At 40.5% G+C, this 25,898-nt stretch overlaps 1 protein-coding gene across 2 annotated transcripts in view; it reads right to left on the bottom strand.

Annotated features, from left to right (window-relative positions):
• The window catches only part of rttn (rotatin), a 203,255-nt gene that overhangs the window by 8,127 nt on the left and 169,230 nt on the right, over positions 1–25,898 (bottom strand). For both annotated transcript variants that reach the window (XM_080193777.1, XM_080193778.1), the window contains exons 38-45: positions 25,225–25,378; positions 20,572–20,709; positions 18,780–18,997; positions 14,724–14,829; positions 7,975–8,072; positions 7,066–7,143; positions 6,832–6,958; positions 80–282 (exon numbers count right to left, since the gene is read on the bottom strand). In XM_080193777.1, coding sequence (XP_080049903.1) covers positions 80–282; positions 6,832–6,958; positions 7,066–7,143; positions 7,975–8,072; positions 14,724–14,829; positions 18,780–18,997; positions 20,572–20,709; positions 25,225–25,378 — 1,122 coding nt within the window. The remainder of the gene's footprint in view (positions 1–79; positions 283–6,831; positions 6,959–7,065; positions 7,144–7,974; positions 8,073–14,723; positions 14,830–18,779; positions 18,998–20,571; positions 20,710–25,224; positions 25,379–25,898) is intronic.

Genomic DNA, 25,898 nt, shown 5'->3' with positions numbered 1-25,898 from the left:
AAAAAATGGAGGTAGTTTAAGACTTGCAAAAGAAGCTGCTACGTTATAACAGTAACTTTGTTGAGTAACTGTTACTGACCTTCTGCAACACACCTTTACATTCATGGGACATGACCAAGTTGGAGAGGACAGCGAATGCCATTTGTTGAATAGTACTGTTATCGTGTGTCTTCTGCAAGGCTTGCTTCATGATCATGTGCACCAGAGAATTACCTGCCAGGCCTCTTTGAGAAGAATGGGAAACAAGTGGTGCACTACTTCCACAGCAGAGGGAAACACATGCTAAAGTATACCAATTTAGAAAAATGGGTAAGATTTCAATCTTCAATTCTGAATAGATTAGATCTGAATATGGCACATAAACAACTAAAATTAAACATGCTGACTCAGTGTACCAACATTTCTGACATTTCTCTCTGGAATTAAGTTGGGGTTAAAAAGTAGGGAGAATAATAATGAATTGCATTACAAAATAAAATCATCCTAATAAAGAAATTAATTAGTTTAAAGTTATAACTTGTAGAATTGTCAACACATAATATTAATGCATAACAAAGAGGGTGATACATAAAGAAATCCAACAGTGTTATAAGTTGAGTACATTCAGGAGCACTCTGTCCTTGTTACAAAAACAGTATTCGTTAATTGTCCTAATACGTACAGCTGGAGTTTGTGGGACTGCTTTTTGTGCTGGCAACATCATGGTTAAGTTGTTGCAACTTCTGGCAACTAATGAACAGTGCCACATTCAGAACCCACTATCCAGATTTTCCAGTTGGCATATTTAGAAATAATTTCACATCTTTGTCGCCGTAATCATGAAACCAATGAATCACAACCCAAGATCAGTGCGGCAAAGCACTAACAACAAAATCCAACTTGTTTAGGACTACTGACCAAATCAAATTTATACTCCGTAGAGGCTAATTTTCTGCAAATGACATTCCACTTTCTGATTTGAATGGCACCAAATAAAATATGGCAGATAAACTTCCTGAACAGGATTAAACTGGATTTGTTATAAACTCTGAGTTGCCATAGAGACTACACTAAAGTACCAAATCAAACAGGCTTGACAGAGAATGATTGTGAGAAGTTACAATATGTTTACCATAAAACCTTGGCCAGCATTTAGTGCACGTATCAGGAGTATGATGGCGTATTCATCAGTATGCCCAGATGTTTGCAGTTCCATAAGCAGGAATGTCAACACATACAGACAAAGCTGACAAAATTAGATGTAATTATTTGGCGGGGAAGAACATGGGATAGTGGTAATGTCACTGGATTCGATGTCCAGAGGCCCAGGCTAATGCTCTGGGATACAAGTTCAAGTCTCACCAAAGCAGCTGGTTGAATTTCAATTCAAATAATAAAATCTGGAGTTGAAAGCTCATCTCGAGACAAATATTATTAGCCATGATCTTATTGAATGGCGGGGCAGGCTCGAGGGGCCGGATGGCCTACTCCTGCTCCTATTTCTTATGTTCTTATTATGTTGATATTCATTGCAAGAAGATTTGAGTACAGGAGCAAGGATGTCTTACTGCAGCTGTACAGGGCTTTGGTGAGATCTCACCAGGTATAGTGTGCACAATTTTGGTCTCCTCACCCAAGAAGGACATACCTGCCATAGAGAAAGTACAGCAAAGATTCACCAGACTGATTCCTGGAAGGCAGGTTAACAGTATGAGGAGCAATTGGGTCAACTAGACCTGTTTTCACTGGAGTCCAGAAATATAAATGGGGATCATTGTGACAGAGCTGGACAGACTGGGATACTGCTTCCTTTGGCTGTGGGGGCTGAAACAAGGGGTCACAGTCTCAGGATACAGGGTAGGCCATTTAGGACCGAGATGTGGAAAAATGTCTTCACTTGCCAAGCCTCTTTCAAGTGCATTTTCCAAAGGCATCGATCATACAGAAGGACAAAGGCAGCAAATGCAATGGAATACCATCATACCATCATCTGCAACTTCTCTTCACTGACCAGAAACTCAACTGGATTCACCACATAAACACAGTGGCTAAAACAGCAGATCACAGGCTAGGAATACTGCAGCGAGTAACTCACCTCCTGACTCCCCAAAGCCTATCCACCATCTACTAGGCAGAAGTCAGGAGATGACTCCCCACTTGCCTGAATGGGTGCAGCTCCGACAACACTGAAGAAGCTTGACACCATCCATCCAGGACAAAGCAGCTTGATTGGCACCACATCAACAAACATTCAGTCCCTTCACCACCAATGCTCAGTACACACTGCTGCTAATATCTACTCGATGCACTGCAGCAATTCACCAAAGATCCTTAGATAGCACTTTCCAAACCCCACAACAACTTCCATCTAGAAGGACAAGGGAAGCAGATAAATGGGAACACCACCTGCAAATTCCCCTCCAAGCCACTCACCACCCTGACATGGAAGTATATCGCTGTTTCTTTGCAGTTGCTGGGTCAAAATCCTGGAATTCCCTCCCTAATGGCATTGTGGGTCAACCCACAGAACATGGGCTGCAGCAATTCAAGAAGGCAGCTCACCACCACCTTCTCAAGGACAACTGTGGATGGGCAATAAATGCTGGCCAGTCAGCGATGCCCATGTCCCACAAATGAATTAAAAACAGATGGCTTACCACCAACATTTTAATGGCAATTATGGATAGATAACAAATTCTGGTCAGCCAACAACACACTCATTCCATGAAATAAAAAAATTGGACTCTAATTGAAAGGAATAACCAATTACGAATACCATTGCAGCTTTTCATCCATTCTGTGTTCTCTATCTTATTAGAGGATATCATCCATGAAGTAGCCAATGCGTCTACCCATTGAGGACAGGGAATCCTGATCTAACAATTCCACTTGCTCAACGATTAAGCAAAAAAAGGATCATCTCTAAAAATAGGTGTAATACTTGACCATTTGGTGTCATGTTGGCACAGTGGTTAGCACTGCTCCCTCAGCATCAGCAATTCGGGTTCAATTTTGATTTTGGGTGACCGTGTTGAGTTTGCACATTCTCCCCAAGCCTGCATCAGTTTTCTCCGGATGTTATGGTTTCCTCCCACAGTCCAAAGATGTGCAGGTTGGATGGATTAGACATGTAAATGTTCAGGGTTCTGGAGATTGGAATGGGGGAGCGAACCAAGGCGAGATCTCTTTCAAGAATCATTGCAGATGTGATGGGCCTCCTACTGCACTGTGGAGATTCTGTGATTCTTTCTGTGAAGTAAGGGGATTCTTTCCCAATTTATTGCCATGATAAAAAAAGAAAAACACTTGGGTTTATTAGGTCTGCTTCAAGCCCTCAGGATGACTGAATTATTTCACATTCAATGAAATTATTTTGAAAAGGTAGCCACGTTTATACGAACAAATATGGTGGTGAATTTCTATGCAGCAAGATCATAACAGAAGAAATGCGATTAAAGACTGCTTACTTTAGCCGTGTTATTCAAAGGAAAACACTGCACTAACTTTGCCTCTGTGAAAAAGTACTATGAGGTTTTTATGTTTACCTGAAAAAGCATATTGAACCGTTGTCTGATCTAAAAGTGGTGTTTGAACCCACAGCTTTGAAACACAGGGAAAGAATTGTAACACAAGTTGTGATTGGTCCCAAAGTTGATCCTTGTGTAACACCTCCTGCCATTCTGAACTACAGTCTATCCCCACTCTCAATATTATTTTGGGCATGTAACCAAAAGCTTACCAAGGTTTTGAGGCAATTACAACAATAGCAACTTGCCCTTCTATAGCACTTTTAATGGGAGCAAAGCATTACGGGGAGGTGATGGCCTAGTGGTATTAACGCTATACTACTAATTCAGAAACTCAATTAATGTACTGGGAAACCAGATTCGAATCCTGCCATGCCAGCTGGTAGAACTTGAATTGAATGAAAAATATCTGGAATTAAGAATCGACTGATGACTATGAAACTATTGTTGATTGTTGGAAAAACCCATCTGATTCACTAACATTCTTCAGGGAAGGAAATCTATCGTCCTCACCTGGTCTGGCCTACATATGATTCCAGAGCCACAGCAATGTGACTGATTCTCAATTGCCCTTCAAGGGCAACTAGGATGGGCAATAAATGCTGGCCACCAGTGACACCCACATTACACGAATGAATAAAAAATAAAATTCCAAGATGTTTATAAGGATTCCAACACGTAGCCATGGTGTCATAGTTTGAAAAGCTTTTAAAGGGGTTCCACGAGTATGGCTTTCAGGGAAAATACTTGTGTCCAGAAAATATGCTGCCTATATGTTGACATGGAAGCAGAGAATTCAAAAAAAGTTTCTTTACCCATAGAGTGGCGAAAATGTGGAAGTCACTTCCACAGGGTAAGGCAAGTAAATCATATAGATACATTTCAGGGGAAGTTAAACAAGGATACAAATCTAAATACAAAGCATGTTGCCTAATTTCTCAATCTAAAGGCTAAGTTCTTCTGTAAATAAATTTTCCAACCATTGTTTATTCTCCTTTTGTATTTCTTACTACTGCAGGAGCTGCACTAGTTTCAACTATCCCTTGGGATTTCAAAATGGACTTAAGGATTTAAATAGCTTTAAACATTCAAAAATAGTATGTGAATTCCTGCATTTGAGCAATTGCTTTCTGCCTGCTAGGCGTGGCCATCCACCGTGCCTGAATATTTTGTGTTTGCTTTTAAGGGCTTCAACTAGCTTACAAAACTGCCCAAGAACCACTGACTAGGTTTTTTTTAAAAATAAGTCAGTGCAAGCCAATAGAAAATAATCCTGGGCAGGTACAAAAACCAGTAAATACATCATTTACAACTATTCTAAGAACTGAAAAACCCTCACAATCATCGGAAGTGCTGTGAGTTAACAGTGGGAATAAGAACCAAGTCAGTTTATGGAGCATGCCGAACTGAATGAGTTCATTATACAGAAGCATTCTGATGTTGTGGAAGGTGCTATAATAAACACAATTTTTACATATTTCTGCAATTTTACTTTTACAAAGACAACTTGTAACAAAAAGCAGTTTTTGAAAGCTAGAAAACATTCAGAATTTAATGTCAAAGTCACTTATTGTGTGGGAAGGTTATTTTTATATTTCATTCAGAATTTTGATCAGCTGCCTGTAATGGTGGCTCGTCATGATACGTTTGCTGTTTGTACAGTTCGGTTAATTAAAAACTTTCAATCGCTTTAGATATAATTATATGCTAAACTAACAGACGCAGGCCTCGTTCGACCATTACATTGTACCAAACCGCATCCCATCCATTCATAATTAGAGGAAAGAATTGTCATAGCTGTCCGGTTTTATAAGTTGACAGAGCAAATTTGATTCATACACGGGTTTTTTTGACGTGAAGATGCTACATCTTAGTCCAATCAGTTTTGCTTAATGTAACATACATTGAATTCCACAAGTTTTAAAATCTCTGCTTTAACTTAGGGTGAAAGAGAATGTTCTGGATAGAGAGATGGTGATTATATTAAATAATCTGCCCTAAGATGAGCCCATGGGGTCAGGTCATTATTGGCAAAGAAAGCTGAAGCAAAAGTAATAAAAATCTCAATTGACATTTTTCATACCTTGAAGAAAAAGTAGCTGCTTTCTGAAATGGGGAGCGGGAGGTGGGGGGGGGGTGACGGTTCAAGACACAGCGCGAGAGAGGGGGAGACGGCCAGCGCGAGAGAGGGGGAGACGGCCAGCGCGAGAGAGGGGGAGACGGCCAGCGCGAGAGAGGGGGAGACGGCCAGCGCGAGAGAGGGGGAGACGGCCAGCGCGAGAGAGGGGGAGACGGCCAGCGCGAGAGAGGGGGAGACGGCCAGCGCGAGAGAGGGGGAGACGGCCAGCGCGAGAGAGGGGGAGACGGCCAGCGCGAGGGGGGGAGACGGCGAGCGTGAGGGGGGGGAGACGGCGAGCGAGAGTGAGTGAGAAAGCGACAGCGAGAGCGAGAGAAATAAAAACAGCCACTATGGGAACAGCAGGGAATAATGTCTTTGTGATAGAATGATGCCAGTGAGAGCTGATTTTCTTCATGAAAAGGAGAACAAATGTGACTTTTGGAGATTTAAGGAACAAGGAATTGTTGAAGTGGACGCTGCTGATGAAAGTGAGTGCTTGAATACATACTCAGGGTGAATGGAACAATTTTAGATGGACACTGAAAAGATTTGACCTGGTATGGGAGGTAGTTGGAATGCTGGGATTAACTTCTGTTGTTACACATTGGCCACAAGTGCAGTGCACAGCCAAAGGGGTTTAAGATGTAACTCGATTGTTTTCATTAGTTAATATAAAAGGACTTTTTTTTCCCCAGTTTGGTCGTTTAGGTGTCCACTAAGTAATAATTTAAGGTACTATTCGATCTATGCTGATTTTAGTTTATTTGAAGAAGTAACATTCTTAAAACATGAAATCTTGTCCTTCGATTATTTCCATTAGTTGCTGGGAAATTAATGGTTTTGCAAAGTGACCAGTCTCTAAGGGTGTAGCAAGGCTGAGTTTGAATAAGAAAGTGTACAAATTGAAATACTTACCAGCTTGATCAATATTTTAATTATTAATAGACCACAACTGTTGCTCATTTGTTTCCTTAATAGGAGCAAGTGACCAAAATGGGATGCAGTTGTGGGCAACCGGTTCAAGGAAGTATCATCATCAGGTATAATAGAACTTCAGTGTGGATAAAGTGTAGTGTGGAACAATTATTATTTTAGTTCTTGATTTCCAAACAATTCTTGATAAGTTATTTGTATTTAACAGCTACTTTATACAATGAAAATGCTGCTTTAATCGCAGGTCTCCCTTAGTTCATAAGCTCTACTCACGTGCCGGTAAGTTTGCTGTGTACACACATAACAGTCTCAGAGCAGCCAGCATCAGTGTGTCATCCATTAAAAACCAGGGCCAAAGTGAATAAATCGCACTCACAAGATGAGCGTCAGATGCAGTGATCTATGGGAAAAACAGGGGCTGAAGAGGAGCCTCTCAGTTTGGATGATTATGCAAACAGTAATTAAGAACTCTTTCTAATGAATGCATTATTTTGGCACCATACTTACTTTGCATTCGACATTGCGATATAAGCAATTCCGTAGCAACTGCATCACTGTTTTCAGCTCACGAGTAAGGCCGTCATCCTGTGTTAAGATACATAGGTTGTGAGAATGATCACGATGAAGCACTAAAAACCAGTGATAAATTCCGTATTGTTATACTTAATATTTTATAGAAAGACACACATAATTCACCAATGTTAGCAAAATGAAATGTGGATTTTAAAAACACCACAGTTACGAGCTAAAAGGGATTTTTGTAAGCACAGAGGCAAAGTGGTATGAGACATATTTAACATCAGTGAGGGGAACACCTGGGCTCATAGAATTTTGATGTAGAAATAGAATATCTCCTCAGGGATATTTGGTTTGATTTATCACATGTATTAATATATAGTGAAAAGTATTGTTTCTTGTGCACAAAACAGACTGTATATAAAGAAGGAAATGTAGTGTTACAGTCACAGCTAGGGTGTAAAGTTCAGCTTATTAGGTAGGTCCATTCAAAAGTCTGATGGGAGCAGGGAAATTTAATATGAATCAAAGCTCCTTCAACCTGGATCAATTGTGAATATTAACGAACAAAAAGAAATGCGCAGGTTAGGTTGATTGGCCATGGTAAATTACCTCCCGGTGTTGGGGGATTAGCAGGTAAATACTTGGTGTTATGGGGAAAGGGCCTGGGTGGAATTATTGCCGCTGCAGGCTAGGTGGGCTGAATGGCCTTCTTCTGCTCTGTAGGGATTCTGTGAAATCAGCAACAGTGCGTCAGGAACAGTTAAAAATAAAATCATTTAACTAATTAACTTCAATACATTAGTTTTGTTCGTGCAGGACTTGGTCAGTAAACATGTGCTTGAATGGCAAGATGTACGAGATTACCAAATTGGCTGCTTTCCTCGTCTCCATGCTTACCCTTTTCCTTTGGATCACTTTTCCAGGTCTCAGTGAATCCAAATTGAATTGTACATAGGTATGCTTCATCTGTTCTATACAGCTGTCAACAAGGCCAGCTAAGCAAGGAGGAAAAAAACAAAATTACTCAAACTACAAGCCAATTGTCCATGTTTGATATCAATCTTGTAAAAGTTTAGTTTTCATATGTATGTTTACAACTTATAGAAATTCTTACCGACCCACAAAAATTAACTCAACTAAATAATAATTTATGATGTAGACTGGAAATAAAGGGTGAACCACTGCATTTGCTTATGAGAATATATTGTGAAATAAAAAATATTATTTTTCAACTGAAATGTTGAAAATTTCAGTTTTCAACTGTTAAATGATAAAATTAATTCCTGAGATAGTTTTTTGGAGTGATGTTTGTGGGATATCATTGTGATACAATCAAGTGTATCTACTCCTGTCAGTCTGTATCAGAGTCAAGGATAGCCACATCAAGTAAAGCTCCCCAGATGCTTTAAGGCCTTAATCTAACCTGGTGCTTGTTGCATAAATGTGGTAGTTTCTATTTTCCATATCAACCATATTTACAAGATCACTAAGATTTAAGATAAACACAGGAATGACAGTGCGCTAACCCACTGTTCCAAGTGTAATAATAGGTCTCTTGAGGAACAAGTACATTTTTGATTAGATTTGATTCATTATTGTCACATGTATTGATTGGTATACACTGAAAAGTATTGTTTCTTGCACACTACACAGACAAAACATACCATTCTCAAAGTACATAGGGGAAAAGGAAAGAAGTGGGTGCAGAATATAGTGTTGCAGTTATAGAAGTAGGGAAGCGGAAGATCAGCTTACTATATAGTAGGTCAATTCAAAAGTCTGATGGCAGTAGGGAAGAAACTGTTCTTGAGTCGAGTGGTACATGACCTGACTTTTGTATTCTTTTCTCGACAGAAGAAGAGTGTGTGTCTGGAGTCTGTGGAGTCCTTGATTATGCTGGCTGCTTTCCCAAGGCAGCGGGAAGTGTAGACAGAATCAATGGATGCGAGGCTGGTTTGCATGATGGACTGAGCTACGTCATAACCATTTGTAGTTTCTTACTATCTTGATTGGAGCAGGAGAGATACCAAGCTGTGATATATCTGGAAAGGATGCTTTCTAGGGTGCATCTGTAAAAACTGGTGAGAGTCGTGGTGGACATGCCAAATTTCCTTAGAAAGTAGAGGTGTTGTTGGGCTTTCTTAACAATACCATCAGCAATAAGGGACCAGGACAGGTTGTTGTGGTCCGATCACCTAGAAACTTTAAGCTCTGGATCATTTCCATTTCATCATCATTGATGTAGACAGGGGCATGTCTTCCACTACATTTCCTGAAATCGATGACTATCCCCTTCATTTTACTGTTATTGAGGGAGAGACACTTGTCACATACCAATTTAGCAGATTCTCTATCTCTTTTCTGCATTCCAGCTCATCATCATTTGAGATTGGACCCACTGCAGTGGTGTCATCAGCAATTTGAAAATGTTGGGGCAGAGTTCTACCACACAGTCATAGGAATACAAGGACTATAGTCAGATGCTGAGGACACAGCCTTGCGGGGCATCGGTGTTGAGCATAATCATGGAGGTGGTGTAGTTACTGACTCTGGTCTGTGGGTTAGGAAGCCTAGGATCCATTCACTGAGGGAGGAATCCAGCCCTAGGCTTCGGAGTTGGGAGATGAGTCTCCCATGTCTACAAAATATAAAACCTACTTACTTGAGTTTTAATTTTGTATTGTATAGAGTCCCAAGATCTGCACCTTTATACCAGCCTAAACAAGCTAGCCATTCCACCCCACAAAAATTAAAGGGTAGCTCTCTGAGGCTGGTAGAGAAGTATGAAAATGTTTAGGTTACAAGGAGAATGCATAATCATTGAAAAGACTATTGGGTAGATAATGAAACACCTTTATTCTGCCTTCTTACAACTCGCTTCCACATATCAAATTGGTATAAAATTGGAAAGAAAAATTGCCAGTGTAGAGGTTCCACCACCAAATATCCACTAAAGATGCTAAAGAGGCAGCTAAATCTACATGAAAACATTTAAAAAAGGTACAGCAGTTGTTCCAAATGGGATCCTTACATGTCTGACTCAGGGTTGCAGAATTGATGGAATGGTCCTCAACTTACTCGTGTGTTTCCTCTGCAAGATGGCAGTATGCAAGGAACTACAAAAGGTCGCAAACCAGCCTCCCATCCATTGACCCTGTCTACACTTCCCACTGCCTTGGCAAAGCAGCCAGCATAATTAAGGATTCCATACACCCGGACGTTTTCTCTTTCACCTTCTTCCATCAGAAAAAGATACAAAGTCTGAGGTCATGTAGCAACTGACTCAAGAACAGCTTCTTCCCTGTTGCTGTCAGACTTCTGAATGGACTTACTTTGTATTAAGTTGATCTTTCCCTACACTCCAGCTATGACTGTAACACTACATTCTGCACTCTGTTGTTTCCTTCTCTATGAACGGCATGCAGTGTCAGTAAGGGTGGGTAACTACACCTCCTCCATGATTATCCTCACCACCGATGCCCCGCAAGGCTGTGTCCTCAGCCCCTTACCATACTCCTTGTATACCTATGACTGTGTGGTAGAACTCCACCCCAACATTTTCAAATTGCTGACGACACCACTGTAGTGGGTCCAATCTCAAACGATGACGAGACCGAATACAGGAAAGAGATAGAGAATTGCTAAATTGGTACGTGACAATAGTCTCTCCCTCAATAACAATATGTTAATACATGTGATAATAATGAATCAAATCAAATCAAAAAGATATGTAGCATGCGTTTAACATGGCATTCTGCCGCTTACCAGCCAGCTGTCTTTGAGTTCTTGCACATTAGAAAATGAACAACTGTCAAAAGACCTTGGTGGAAACAGCATCCCATTTCTGATTTGTCCAATGGAGGGTAAAATGATTTGGGGGACAATTTTCTGATTCAAATTAAATTTCTAAGTAATTTTGTGTTAAATATTTTGGCAGGTCCTGAGGAACACTTCACTGAGTGACAAATCAAATACAATTGATTTACAGTGAAGCTTTGCACATCCCTAACTTTACAAACTGATACAAATGTCTTATGTTAACAAGTCTAGTTCTCAGTAAAAGGAATTCAAATCTGAATGGTGGATATAGTAACCTTGATGAACAATCCTTTGAAAAATGTGGGGGGGGACACAATTTTGAAATAGCAGGGAGATCCTTAACTGATACAATTTGAAAGTGTGAAATAACAAAGTGAACTTCAATATAACTAATTTTCAATTAATGTTGATTAGAGAGTAAAGTTACTTCGGTAGATATTACTGTTGGAGCCAGAACCAAGATAGCGGTTCAACACTACCAGAAATGGAACAAACAAACTCAATAGAATACTGAAAAAGCCAGAAGTAACAATGTGAAAATAACTGCACAAACCTTTTCCATTTTAAGCTCTATCAGTGGGTACTCTATGAAAACCAGTTAAAGCGTGTAAGGTAATAAGCTGCCTTTATATAGTGTTTTTACTAAACAAATGAGATTAATAGAAATGTAATTAGACAAAATTGGACACTGTGCCAAAAGAAAGATATTTTAAGGCATGTCTATAAAAGCTTGGGTAATAAGGTTTTAAGGATGGGTCTCAAAGGAGAAAGAGAAGCAGAGAGGTTTAGGCAGGAAAAAAAGATAATGGTCAGGCAAAAGAAATGGAGGCTATATCAGTGGTGAAATTCAGAATAATGCAGATTTTTCAGACAGTTGTAGTGTTGGAAAATGTAAGGAGAGGGGAAGGAATGAAGTCATGAATGATGTCATGAATGATCTCAAATATGAAGAGGTGCATTTTATGTTATAGGGTATGGAATTTGTAGTGTGGCTGAAGATGTGTTTGGTTTTCCCATTGTTTAACTTGAGGAACCTTTTGCTCATTCTTTGCCCAAAGTCAAAGAGTTTCACAAGATGGAACAGTGGATGGGTAGTGACAGAATTTGGTATCATCAGTAAACATGTGGAATGAGTCTCATGTCTTAGGATGATGTCGCCAAACTGCAGCATGTAGAGGGTGAACAATAGGTCAAGGCTGGATCCTTGGAGCATCCCAGAAATAACAGTGTCAGGAAGAAGGAGTAATTAACTGTTGGAGATGACCTGACTATGATTGAAGAGGTGATATGTGGGTGGTTCCATAGAACTTGACAATGGAGGAAGTGCTGAAGGAGTATGAACCATATCAAAAGTTGGAGAAAGCTTGAGAAGGGCGAAAGGGATCAATGACCCATGATAATGGTCACAGAAGACTTAATGTGTGACTGGTTTACTCCTTTTCAGTGCTATGACAGGGTGGAAGCCTGTTCAGAGAGACTCAAACAAAGTCGCATGAAAGATGGACTTGAATCTGGAAACTGAAAACAAGAAGAATCAGAAGTTGAAGATGGGTCAGCAATTTTCAAGGACATTTAAGACCAAGATTGGTTTGTTTAAGGATAACAGTTGGGATTTTCTGTGCCCCACCCTCCCAACATATTTCCCAGTGACTGAAGTGGCCCACCATTGGCCGGAAACGTAATTTTGAGATCTGCGAGTTTTGCATACCTTTCGCCCTCCATCACCATGTAACATGCTGTGGAGTGGTGGCGGGGGGAGGGGGCTGGGACATTTGTCTTTGGAGCGTAGGAGCCTTAGGGGTGATCTTGTAGAGGTCTATAAAATAATGAGGGGCATATTAGGAGTGGAGGGGGGACCATTTGCAATGCCAGCCATGGGTTAGGAAGGCAAGTTGCATGGTTAGTGAAAATGGGTTCAATCAAGCAGCAGGTGGATGTCATGAACTCAGAGAGGGCATGAGGGGAAATAGAGTTATAAAGATTTACAGCATGGAAACAGGCCCATTGGCCCAACTTGTCTGTGTCGCCCATTTTTTTAAATCCCTAAACTAGTGCCAATTGCTCGTGTTTGGCCCATATTCCTCTATACCCATCTTACTCATGTAACTGTCTAAGCCCTTTTCAAAAGACAAAATTGTACCTACCTCTACTACTACCTCTGGCAGCTTGTTCCAGACACTCACCACCCTCTGTGAAAAAATGCCCCTCTGGACACTTTTGTATTTCTTCCCTCTCACCTTAAACCTATGCCCTATAGTTTTAAACTCCCCTACCTCTGGGGAAAGATATTGATTATCTAGTTGATCTATGCCCCTCATTATTTTATAGACCTCTACAAGACCACCCCTAAGGCTCCTACGCTTCAAAGAAAAATGTCCCAGTCCATCCAGCCTCTTCCGAGAACTCAAACCATCAAGTCCCAGTGGCATCCTAGTAAATCTTTTCTGCACTCTTTCTAGTTTAATAATATCCTTCCTATAATAGGATGATCAGAACTGTACACAGTATTCCAAGTATGGTCTTACCAATGTCTTGTACAACTTCAACAAGACGTCCCAACTCCTGTATTCAATGTTCTGACTAATGAAACCAAACTTGTCAAATGCCTTCTTCACCACTCTGTCCACCTATGACCCCATTTTCAAGGAGTTAGGAACCTGTACCCCTAGATCTCTTTGTTCTATAACTCGCCCTACCATTAACTGAGTAAGTCCTGTCATCGTTTGACCAAAATGCATCACCTTGTATTTATTTAAATTAAACTCTATCTGCCATTCGCCAGCCCACTGACGAATCAAGATCCCATTGCAATCTTAGATAACTTCTTCACTGTTCACTGTGCCACCAATGTTGGTGTCATCTGCAAACTTACTAACCATGCCTACTAAATTTTCATCCAAATCTTTAATATAAATAGCAAATAGCAGTGGGCCCAGCACCGATCCCTGAGGCACACCACTGATCACAGGCCTTCAGTTTGAAAAACAACCTTCTACAACTACTCTCCGTCTTCTGCCATCAAGCCAATAGGAGATAAACTAATGAAAGATGTGGATTCATTTCTATGAACCAAGAGAATGGGGGGACAGGGAGTATGTGGCAGAGGGAGCTGAATGGATGATCTCAATATTAGTGACAAAGAGAAGCCTGACTCTCATCAGCTTTAAATAATCCAAGTTGTCAATTGGAATGTCTTCAAGCCCAGAAATTACATTTGACTTCTCATCCAACTGTGATGTTTGGGCACTGCTAGCGTTTCTCAAACTACTGCTGCTGAGAGATATAAATGCAAAGAACTAAGAACTTTCAGGAAAAATTAATTAGTCAAATGTTTCAGATCCAAAAAATATTTATGACATTATGCATGCGCTACTATTCATCAACAGTAGCATCACATAAGTATGCTGTTACTTTGGATCCTATCAATGCTGGGTTCCATTCTTGAAATTCTTTGAAAGATAACTTGATCAGGATTAAGAATAATGCATATGGTTGACCAGAAAGATCAGTTCTCACAGTACCTGAAAACCCTTTTTATCCTTTTTGCATCCAAGCTGTAATGACCTTATTACTGGCTCACGTGGCCAATAAACTCATGACCACTGGTGAACAGATTGAGAATGTTACAATTCATTTCAGTTGTGACCTTTAATGACCATTGGAGAGGACAGTTATTGATGCAATATCCTTGAGGTTGATTCAAACATAGCTTACTTTTTGGTTCATATAATTTCTCATTTTTTTTGATAGCTCCACGTTGAGATAATCCAACCAAAGGCAGCTCAAGATTAATTTTACAAGTGCACTGGAACATTTTGATGACTTACCCTGCAAGGCATGCTTCTGTGCACAAATGCTTACAGGAAGCAAAGCTACAAGAGCACCCGCTGCAACCTTCCTCTGAGTATCCTCAGATGATTTACCCTCATAGCTCTACATAAAAAACAGAAAGCCACAAGTAAATCAACCACAGACAACTGAAAACAGTTTATTTTTTATAATACGAAAGTAAAAATTTCAATTTTCTTTTCTGTTTTTTAATTTTGGTTTCAACTAGTTCTATATCCTTCGTTGTTTTCAAAATACAAATCATTTTCAAGTCTACATTTGTCACTCTTTTGAGTACTTGCCTGCCCTCAAAGAATACAATTAAATCTATCAATGTACACACAATTAAACCAAAGCTTCCTTCAAGGACAAAGAGAATATACAGCAAGGAATTAACCCAGAATATTCTTTTCAACTGGTTTTCTCAGTATTCAAATTTGCTAGTCAATTGGATTACATTTAAAGTTTATTTATTAGTGTCGCAAGTTAATGTCTTAACACTAACATTAACAAGTGTTAGTGTTAAAACAGTAACACTGCAATGAAGTTATTGTGAAAATCTCCTAGCTGCCACACTCTGGTGCCTGCTCGGGTACGCTGAGGGAGAATTTGGGCATGGCCAGTGCACCTAACCAGCACATTTTTTGGACTGTGGGAGGAAACCGGAGCACCCGGAGGAAACTCATTTGGACACGGGGAGAATCTACAGACTCTGCACAGATAGTGACCCAAACCTGGGTCCCTGGTGCTGTGAAGTAGCAGGGCTAACCACCGTGCCACCATAATTATAGCTAAACAAGTAAGTAGATGCTATCCATGTCTCATTAACAGCTCGAGAGACTTGTTTTCCAGTTGAGCTTTTAATTCCATTAGTTATCAATGAATATTTGCTGTTTTAGCAGAGAATATAACCCCTGTATCTCCTACGCTGGCCACATATTCCTGGAACATGTAGGGGTAACATTTTTAATTCATAGTAACAACCCCTACAATGATTACCATGTCTTCTCCAGTAGTAGTTTTCCATCAACTTTTATCAGCCCTTTCATCAATTTGTATATCTGAGAAGCTAAGATGAATGATGTATGTTTGGATAAAGGATCTGAGTTTTGCTACACCACAGAAATTCTTTGAATGGAGCCAGAAAGAATTAGTCTTTCCTGTAGTGCATCACTCAACAGAATTAGCAGTGTTATCTGGGGATGGCCAAATAATAATTTTGGGACCTTTCCCCAAGGATAAGGAACAGTTTAAAATTTTGTCGCACATTAATGAAAGGATGCTGAATGGGTTGGCAACAGTCTCTCAGTTGCCAAGAGGGATGACATACTTATATTTAAAAAAAACAGAAAGCAAGATAAAACATTAAACAAATAAAAAGAAAATTCAGGCTCCCCTGGGTCACACAGCAAATGCACCAATGGTAGGCACTGAAGCATTCACATCAGAAAGAATATAGTTTTGAACTCTTAACCATAAAGATGGCAAGTACAGTATAAAGTGAATACAAAGTTTAAGCAATAGTTTCAACCAGGACCAAATTAACCACTTAGTGGAAGAGAAGCCTTAGCGGGTGATTTTCTGGCAATGACTGGACAAATAAGAATGGAACCAAGCAAGTAGAGTTTTATCCAAGCTGGGTGATTGTAGACATTCCAGAAATACTCTGGGTGAAGAAGTTTATTCTGAATTATTTATTGCATTGATTAACAAGTAGCTTATAGGTTAACCGAAAGCTTGATATTCTTTTGGATTTTCATGTAAATTAGAGAACCAAAAAATGCAGTTCCCTCTAAAAAGCATCTGGGATATGTGTAAACAGGGTAAGCAACTGTGATCACAATCTGAAAGTATTACTTTCCTAATCAGGAAGTATTAAAATATTTAATGCAATAATGTTTTAAATTTTATTTATTAGTGTCACAAGTAGGTTTACATTGTAGTGCCACAAGTAGGCTTACATGAACGCTGCAATGAAGCTACTGTGAAAATCCCCTGGGAATTGCTAGGTTTGAAGTTATTTTTCAATACCAGAGAGCTATTTGGCAATAATGAAGACTTATCTCATCACTAAAAGGCTACACAAATTGGACTGGACAAGGCCCAACTTCTTTCATTGACTTTCAATCCAATCTCTGATACAAGCACAGACATTGAACAATCTATTTGAATGATGAGTCTCTTGACAAGAAACTATGACCATGAAACTTTTGGAAGAACAGGTATCTCAGAAAGCAACTTCCAATTTCTATGCTTAGCTTGCATTTTCAATCATGGGAACTTTTTGATCTCTACATAAGGACTTGTGAGCAACGTTAGCCCACAGTGTTATTTCCATGGAAAAATCAGACAGCTCCTTCATAACAAAATATAAGAAAGGCAAGAATTTTTATATTCAGAAGTGAAATCTGGAAATCAGAGCAACAGCACTATTTTAGCCATTTGCAGGATTTGAAGAGGTTAGAGAAAATCAGAGATCAAGAATCTTTGCCCGCAAACACAAGTAAAAGCTTTTCGAATACCCTGGTTTTACTCCTGGGAAAAATCTGTGTTGCCATTTATTGTTTCAAATTGCAGACAGATGTAGGCAAATTGCAAGACATGGTGGCACGGTGGTTAGCACTGCTGCCTCACAGCGCCAGGGATCCAGGTTCAACTCCCAGCTTGGCTCACTGTGCAGAGCCTGCATGTTCTCACCGTGTCTCCGTGGATTTCCTCCAGGTGCTCCGGTTTCTTCTCACAGTCCGAAAGATGTGCTAGTTAGGTGCATTGGCCATGCTGAATTCTCCCTCAATGAACTTGACCAGGCACCAGAATGTGGTGACTAATAAATAAACACTGAGGGAGAGGTGTCCGTTTATTTGTATGCAGCTTAAAATCACCTAGTTGGCTATCACATTGTTCAGTGTATCAAATTCTTTCTGGAGAGGGACAACGTAGTGCCAAATCAGTGTCTGAACTGAAGCTTGCATTATCATGTCACAAGTAATGAGATTGGAACAAGAAGCAAATGAAGGAAAATGTGCATTTCTTTAATGACATTCACAACCTCAGGATATCCTAAAGTGTTTTACAGCCAAATTGCATACGGTTGAAGCACTGTCACTGTTGTAACATAGGAACCACACAGCAAATGTGTGTACAGCAAACTCCCACAGATAGGGTGCGATCATGATCAGATAATCCATTTCAGTGATGTTGGTTGTGGGATAAATATTAGCCAGGACATTGCGAATAACCTTTTTGTTCTTCCTCAAAATACTGCCTATGAAGCTTTGATCAGAGAGAGCAGACAAAACTGTTTCACCTCTAGTGTTGCACTTCCAACAATGCAACACTATCTGTACTACACTGCAGCGTAAGGCTAAATTTATGTGCTTCAGCCTCTGAAAAGAGACTTAAACGCATAATTGTTGACTCAGAAACAGGAGTGCTGTGAAGTGAGGCATGGCTGACACAGGAGTCAGTCATCTTGCTCATTCCTAAACCTGACAACTTCACCGTGTCTGTTTAGTTTATTTATTAGGGTCACAAGTAGGCTTACATTAATATTGCAATGAAAAATTCCCCTCGTCGCCACACACCGGCGCCTGTTCAGGTATACTGAGGGAGAATTTAGCATGGCCAATGGACCTAATGTGCACATCTTTCGGAATGTGGTAGAAAACCACAGTACCTGGAGAAAACCTACGCAGAAATGTGGAGAGTGTGCAGACTCCGCACAAACAATGACCCAGCTAGGAATCGAACCTGGATCCCTGGGGCTGTGAAGCAGCAGTACTAACCACTGTGCCACAGTGCCGCCCTCTTCTGTAGGTCAAGGGATCAAAATACCAATAATTTTAATAATGCTCAATGTATGATTTATCTGAAATTTTTGATGCTGACATTAAACAGCTCTGTAATGGCAATTATGCAATAATTCAGTTCTACAACTAAAAGCAAGCAGATTAATTGTAAGTACAATTGTAAATATTGTACTTCTATGAGGCAATTTAGATTCTTCATGCATTTAAAATAACTACAATTAATTTGCGTTGGAATTTGCAGAGTACCTTCAGTATGCTCTCACAAAGCTGACTGCCTGATGATTCATGCTCTTCATTTCCATCTAAAAGCTTACTAAGCGTCAGAGCATTGATTGAGTGGTTTGCTGCTCCTGTGTAGAGCTGCTGTTTCCCCTCTTCAGTCAGAAGGAGAGAAACAAACTGTAAGGATACGACATACAAACAGGGTCTGGTGATCGACTGCTGGATGCACAAGGAAATCGTAGCTAGAAGGCAAACAAATATTCAGTTAACTCAAAACCAAAACTGCTTAGCATATTATTATACCACAAAACTCAAAAAAGGCTTGGGTTTAATCTTGCATTGATGTTAAATTAGCTGGTTCATTGGGAAGCTACAAGAGGACATGGTACTTCCAGGATATTCAGTTTCTGCAAGTGTTTCTGCTACTAATCACTATATGCCAACCTGTACTTGGAATGTACTGGATAGATAGTGACCAAAAGAGTAGGGAAGGCTCTGCTGTTATCCCTCCTACAACTGAGGAGCTCTCAAATGCTCACTATCATGATTTACTAAAGAATAACAGCATACAGAAATTTAAAGTTTACTTATTAATGTCACAAGTAGGCTTACAATAACACTGCAATGAAGTTACTGTGAAAATCCCCTAGTCGCCACACTCAGCACCTGTTCAAGTACATGAAGGGAGAAATTAGCTTGGTCAATGCACATAACTAGCACATCTTTCAGACTGTGGGAGGAAACCCATGCAGTCACGGGGAAAACATGCAGACTCTGTACAGACAGTGACCCCAGCTGGGAATTGAACGCAGGTCCCTGGTGCTGTGAGGCAGCAGTGCTAGCCGTTGTGCCACCGGGCCACCCATAGTGAAGCGTTGCCAGTATTCGTGAAATCACACCCCAATGGAGGTTGATAGCTTGAGGACTGGAGAGGGCAGAATATTCTACAGGAAAATTGACAATTCAAAACTAATTTTTATTATTTATTATACAAAAGAAAACTCAGGATGAACGGAGAGAAATTCTTGCCCTCTCTTTTCAAAGAGGACTACAAATGTGCACTCAAACATTGCTACTGACGTTACAGGAAATAAACTACATTTAATTTCAACAACTGACAAGATGTTTCAGTACTCAATGTGCAACTGCTACATGAGAGAAAACAAATCATAAGATATATCAAAATATTCCTACAGTGCGGCATACTAAATTACTGGTGCTTACAATGATGAATTTTACACCAAAAGAGATTAATTACAAGGAAAGCTTTAAGAAAAGCAGAGGTAGGTGACACATCAATTTTGAATGCGTTGAATTAGAGATCTACTCGGGAGCTACAAGCAGCCTGCTTACACTGCACAACCCTTGTAACTTAAGTTCACTTTGCTCAAAATCAAAACTATCTTTTCAATGTACCTCAATTATCTCACATCAATGATTTTAAGCGGCAAATTTGTTTTGTATCATGTGAATGGGTGCAGCGGGGGTGGGGAGCTAATGATTATGTGCGCAGTAACAGACAAAATCTGCCAGGCACTGCTGACTGGTGCCAAACAATGTCAAACTCTGTGTAATGTCTCTACAATATTAATTGTATATATAAATCTGAAAAAACAAATCAATAGGAATAATACTTGCTCCGTGTGGATTCAAATTTAGCTACACAAATTAATTTCATTCCTAAAATATTTTGTTGCAAGACACACAAACGGAAATGCTACATTAGCTCATGCAGGCACCACTGGTATCAAGTACTCAAGGGAAAAATCTGACCCCCTGAATACAGAAAATGCAAACATTAGCTGGGTAATATTACCTGTGAGAGCAGACCAATGCTTTTCCACTGCAGCTACGACAGTTGGGAACGCATCCTGACCACCTTTCCGTAGAATTGTGTTCAAAAGGATAAACAAGTCTGTCCATGCTTGGTAGATGGCAGATGTTACCTCACAGTCTGAAACACAGTTATTAGCTTAGCATTGAAAAATCACTCATTTAAAAAGAGAATTCCCAGCTATTAAGAGCCGGTGCTGGGTAATAATAAGCATGTCATGTTTTGACTTTAATCTATTTTCGCAAAACCCTTTGCTAATGTTTAGTATTGTATTTAAAACCAAGCCATAAGACAAAACAAACATTCATGCCCGCTTCCAGAATTAATGATCAGTTGTCTCCTAAATGCTATTATAGCCCTACATTTTTTTGTTTGCTGACAATATTTGACATTCTTAGTGAAAACTAATGACAAAAATCTGGCAAGTTAAGCAGTATCAGAACACAAGTTGAGATATAGGGACAGGAAATGGCTGTAGAACCTGGAGGGGCTTCTCCTCCATTCGATAAGATCATGTCTGATTTTCAACCTCTACCTCAATTTCGGTCCAATCAACTATTCCTTGCATGCAAAATCATATCGAATCCAGACTTGAATAAAACAACCTGCCTGAGCATCCATAGCTTTCTGGGGTAGAGATTTCCAACCCAATGAGTGACGAAGTTTCCCATCTCATTCCCAAATGATTGAGCCCTTACCCTGGGACTGTGTCCCTCAGTTCTAGACTGTCCAGCCAGGGTAAAAATCCTGTCAGCATCTACTGTGTAATGGTTCCCTTGTTAGTCATAACCTGCCAACCTGAAAATTATCTATTTATACTTTCTGCCTGTTCTCCATTTTCTAACCAGTTCTTTATCCATGGTAATATACTATGCCCAGTCCCATGATCTTTTTACTTGTGTGGCACCTTACCAAAGGCCTTTTAAAAGTCCAAATATAGTAGTACATCCATTGCTTCTCCTTCATTTACTCTGCCAGTTACATCCTCAAAAAGCCCTAACAGATGTGTCAAACACAATTTCATTGTTAAAAAACCATGCTGACATTACATTAATATGATTTGCCAATTGCTGTTATCACTTACAGAAATTATCTTTATACCTCTTATTCATTTTGACTCTAGTTCCTCAAACTCACTATATGGACCTCTTTCCTCATTCTGTTATTGATTCCTAAGCAGCCAATGATAACCTGATCCTTCTTCCCTTCCCAAGCACACTCCAAGTTCTTCCCCAACAGTGAAGAGATCTGCTTAAACCTGGCATCAGGTAGGCAGCAGAATCTTTGGGACTTTTGGTTACAGCTACAGAAAACGGTGGGAGGGATTTTCCAGCTGTTCAATCCAGCAGGATTCTCCTGTCCTGCAGCAGTGAACAGAGATTTAGCTGAGTGCCAAATTCTCTGTGCTCCGGCTGCAGGCTGTGAACAGCCAAAGAATTCTGGCTGGTATTTATCTATTCCATCCACGCACCACCACCACTCCCCCACCCCTCAACCTCCCCACGATTCAGTCCCCTACAACGACTGTATTCCTTTTCATGACCCCCACTTGAATGGGCTCCTGTGTCACCGTGTGGACTTGACTTTCATTACACAGGTTGCAAGAAACTCATACCTTTGGGATAAGGTAAAGGCAGTGACTTCTCCAGCATCGCACCCGGGATACCCTTATTTGCAGAGCTAATCGGTCTAACTCAGTCAAGGCTAAAATCAATTTTCTTGATACATTTAGCCACATGCACTATGAAAGATGTGCTTTCACAGGGGAAAACTGAGATATCTTCAACAAAGGTGTGGGGCTAAAATGCAAGTAAATAAACTGGCTGACATAATGATAGTCATTACCCTCCAAAAATGATTTAAATAAAGAGCGAGATTTGAACTCATTCAAAACACATTCATTCAAAACACATTCACTTACACAGATTTAAAATCTGAGAGGAAAGGTTAGACAGATTAGGCTTGTATCTGGAGTTTAGAAGACTAAGAGGTGACTTGAGTGAAACCTTTCCTGAGGAGTCCTAACAGGGTCGATATGGAGATGATGTTTCCTTGTGGGAGAATCTAGAACCGCCATGGATTTTGTATACATGGATTTTGGCAAGGCGTTTGATAAGGTTCCCCATGGTAGGCTCATGAAGAAAGTAAGGAGGCGTGGGATAGAAGGAAATTTGGCCAATTGGTTAAGTAACTGGCTATCTCATAGAAGTCATGATGTGGGTATGCCGGCGTTGGACTGGCGTAAACACAGTAAAAAGTCTGACAACACCAGGTCTTAGTCTAACCGATTTATTTGATAATAGACTCACAAGCTTTCGAGGTTTCCCTCTTTGTCAGGTGAATGGAGAGTTCTGGCCTCAGACAGAGCATATAAAGCACAGACAGTTTAGAGATTACTGATTAGAATGCGAATCCTTACACCTAACCTGCTGTTCAAGACCTGAAGTGGCTGACAATGTGAGTGGAAGGAGCACTGATCACAGGTTACAGAAATGTGTATTGTCTCCAGACAGTACAGTAAGTGAGGTTTTGCAAACCCAGGCAAGCCACGGGGGTTACAGATAGTGCGACATGAACCCAAGATCCCTGTTGAGACCGTCCTCATGTGTGCGGAACTTGGCTATCAGTCTCTGTTCAGCGACTTTGCGCTGTCGTGTGTCATGAAGGCCGCCTTGGAGAATGCTTACCCGAAGGTCAGAGGCTGAATGCCCGTGACCACGGAAGTGTTCGCCAACAGGCAGGGAACAGTCTTGCCTGGTGATTGTCGACACACGACAGCGCAGAGTCGCTGAACAGAGACTGATAGCCAAGTTCCGCACACATGAGGATGGTCTCAACAGGGATCTTGGGTTCATGTCGCACTATCTGTAACCCCCGTGGCTTGCCTGGGTTTGCAAAACCTCACTTACTGTACTGTCTGGAGACAATACACATCTCTGTAACCTGTGATCAGTGCTCCTTCCACTCACATTGTCAGCCACTTCAGGTCTTGAACAGCAGGTTAGGTGTAAGGATTCACATTCTAATCAGTAATCTCTAAACTGTCTGTGCTTTATATGCTCTGTCTGAGGCCAGAACTCTCCATTCACCTGACGAAGAGGGAAACCTCGAAAGCTTGTGAGTCTATTATCAAATAAATCGGTTGGACTAAAACCTAGTGTTGTCAGACTTTTTACTATCTCATAGAAGACAGAGGGTGGTGTGGAGGGAAAGTTTTCAGACTGGAGGCTAGTTACCAGTGTTGTACCACAGGGATTGTTGCAGGGCACTCTGCAGTTTGAGATTTTTATCAATGACTTGGAAGAAGGGGCTGAAGGGTGGGTTAGTAAATTTGTTGATGACACCAAGATTGGTGGAGTAGTGGATGAGGTGGAAGGCTCTTGTAGGCTCCAAAAAGACATTGATAGGATGCAAAGCTGGGCCGAAAAGTGGCAGATGGAGTTTAACCCTGATAAGTGCGAGGTGATTCATTTTGGTAGGACAAACTTGAATGCAGATTACAGGGTCAACGGCAGGGTTCTGAGGAATGTGGAAGAATAGAGAAATCTTGGGGTTCATATCCACAGATCTCTGAAGGTTGCCACTCAAGTGATAGAGCCATGAAGACGACTTTTGTGTGTTAGCGTTTATTAACAGGGGGTTTGAGTTTAAGAGTCGTGGGGTTGTGCAGCAACTATACAGGACCTTGGTGAGACAACATTTGGAATATTGTGTACAGTTCTGGTCACCTCATTATAAGAAGGATGTGGAAGCACTGGAGAGAGTGCAGAGGAAATTTATCAGGATGCTGCCTGGTTTGGAGGGCAGGTCTTATGAGGAAAGGTTGAGGGAGTTGGGGCTTTTCTCTTTAGAGTGGAGGAGGATGAGAGGCAACTTAATAGAGGTTTATAAGATGATGAGGGGGATAGATAGAGTGGACGTGCAGAGACTATTTCCTCGGGTGGATGTATCTGTTACTAGGGGGCATAACTACAAGGTTCATGGTGGGAGATATAGGAGGGATGTCCAAGGTAGATTCTTTACTCAGAGTGGTTGGGGTGTGGAATGAACTGCCTGCTGTGATATTGGAGTCTGACACTTTAGGAACTTTCAAGTGGTTATTGGATAGGACATGAAACACACCAGAATGATAGGGAGTGGGATAGCTTGACCTTGGGTTCGGACATAGCTCAGCACAACATCAAGGGCCGAAGGGCCTATACTGTGCTGTACAGTTCTATGTAACTAGGGGTCACTGTTTAATAATAAAGGGTTGCTCATTTAAGATGGAGATGAAGCAAATTATTTTCTCTGAGGGTCATGAATCTTTTGAACATTTCATCAAACGGCTGTGGAAGCAGAATCTTTGAATATTTTTAAGGCTGAGCCAGCTGGATTTTTGATTAACAAGGCAGTGAAAGGTTATGGGGGGGGCGGGGGTGGTGGTGGTGGTACGCAGGGACGTGGGGTTGAGTTTAAAATCAGAACAGCCACGACCTTATTAAATGGCAAAAGGCTGGAAGACCTACTCCTGTTCCTAATTAGTATATTCTTATATACATATACACACAAAAGTTTGCAATAACTGCAAAAAAAATACAACGGACAACATTCAGAGGCATTCTGGGAGGGAAAGATTAAGTTAAAGTACATTACCAAAATAGTCCTTGCAACATATACAAAGTACTGTGAATATATTTGACAACAATGGTTTCAACAAGTCATCCTGTGTTACGTGCTCTGGATGCAAGATCAAACAGGGCTGTATTAATCCAGAAAGGGCCGAGAGGTACTGAAGGTGGCTCAAAACCTGCAGACAAAAACAATAATTATACATACAATGCAACAAGATATCAATTTAAAAATCCCAGTGGAAACACACAGGATCTATCGTACTTGTTTGGTGAGCGCATTGTGGCTCACGATATTTGAATTGCTGGCTTTATGCATGAATTGATGGGATTAAAATGCAAGTGGCAGAAATCGGTGAATTGTAAAGACCGTTCTGCATGGAAAATACAAGAGCAGAATTGTGCTCATTCAAAGTATTCCCATTTTGAATATAATCTGACTCATCGGAAAAGCATGCATAGCATTTGCCCTAAATTTTCAAATAAATATCTATTTCCAGTCAAAAACACAAAGTTGGACTCAAAGAACAAGGTTGAATGTTGGAGCAGGAATTCTTAACTTGCTTTTGGTTGAGAGTTAGAACATCTTATTGCCAGTGAAGAAAGGAAATTGGTTTGTACCAATGCTGACAGGTGTCATGTTGAGGCAGGCTGAGATGCATGAGGATGCTGCATTTCAGCTTCGATTAGTGAGATAGT

This window comes from Carcharhinus amblyrhynchos, chromosome 8 (genome assembly GCF_965287045.1).
Source record: "Carcharhinus amblyrhynchos chromosome 8, sCarAmb.v2.hapA, whole genome shotgun sequence".
NCBI lineage: Eukaryota > Metazoa > Chordata > Chondrichthyes > Carcharhiniformes > Carcharhinidae > Carcharhinus > Carcharhinus amblyrhynchos.
This window is presented reverse-complemented; position numbering and strand designations above follow the sequence as displayed.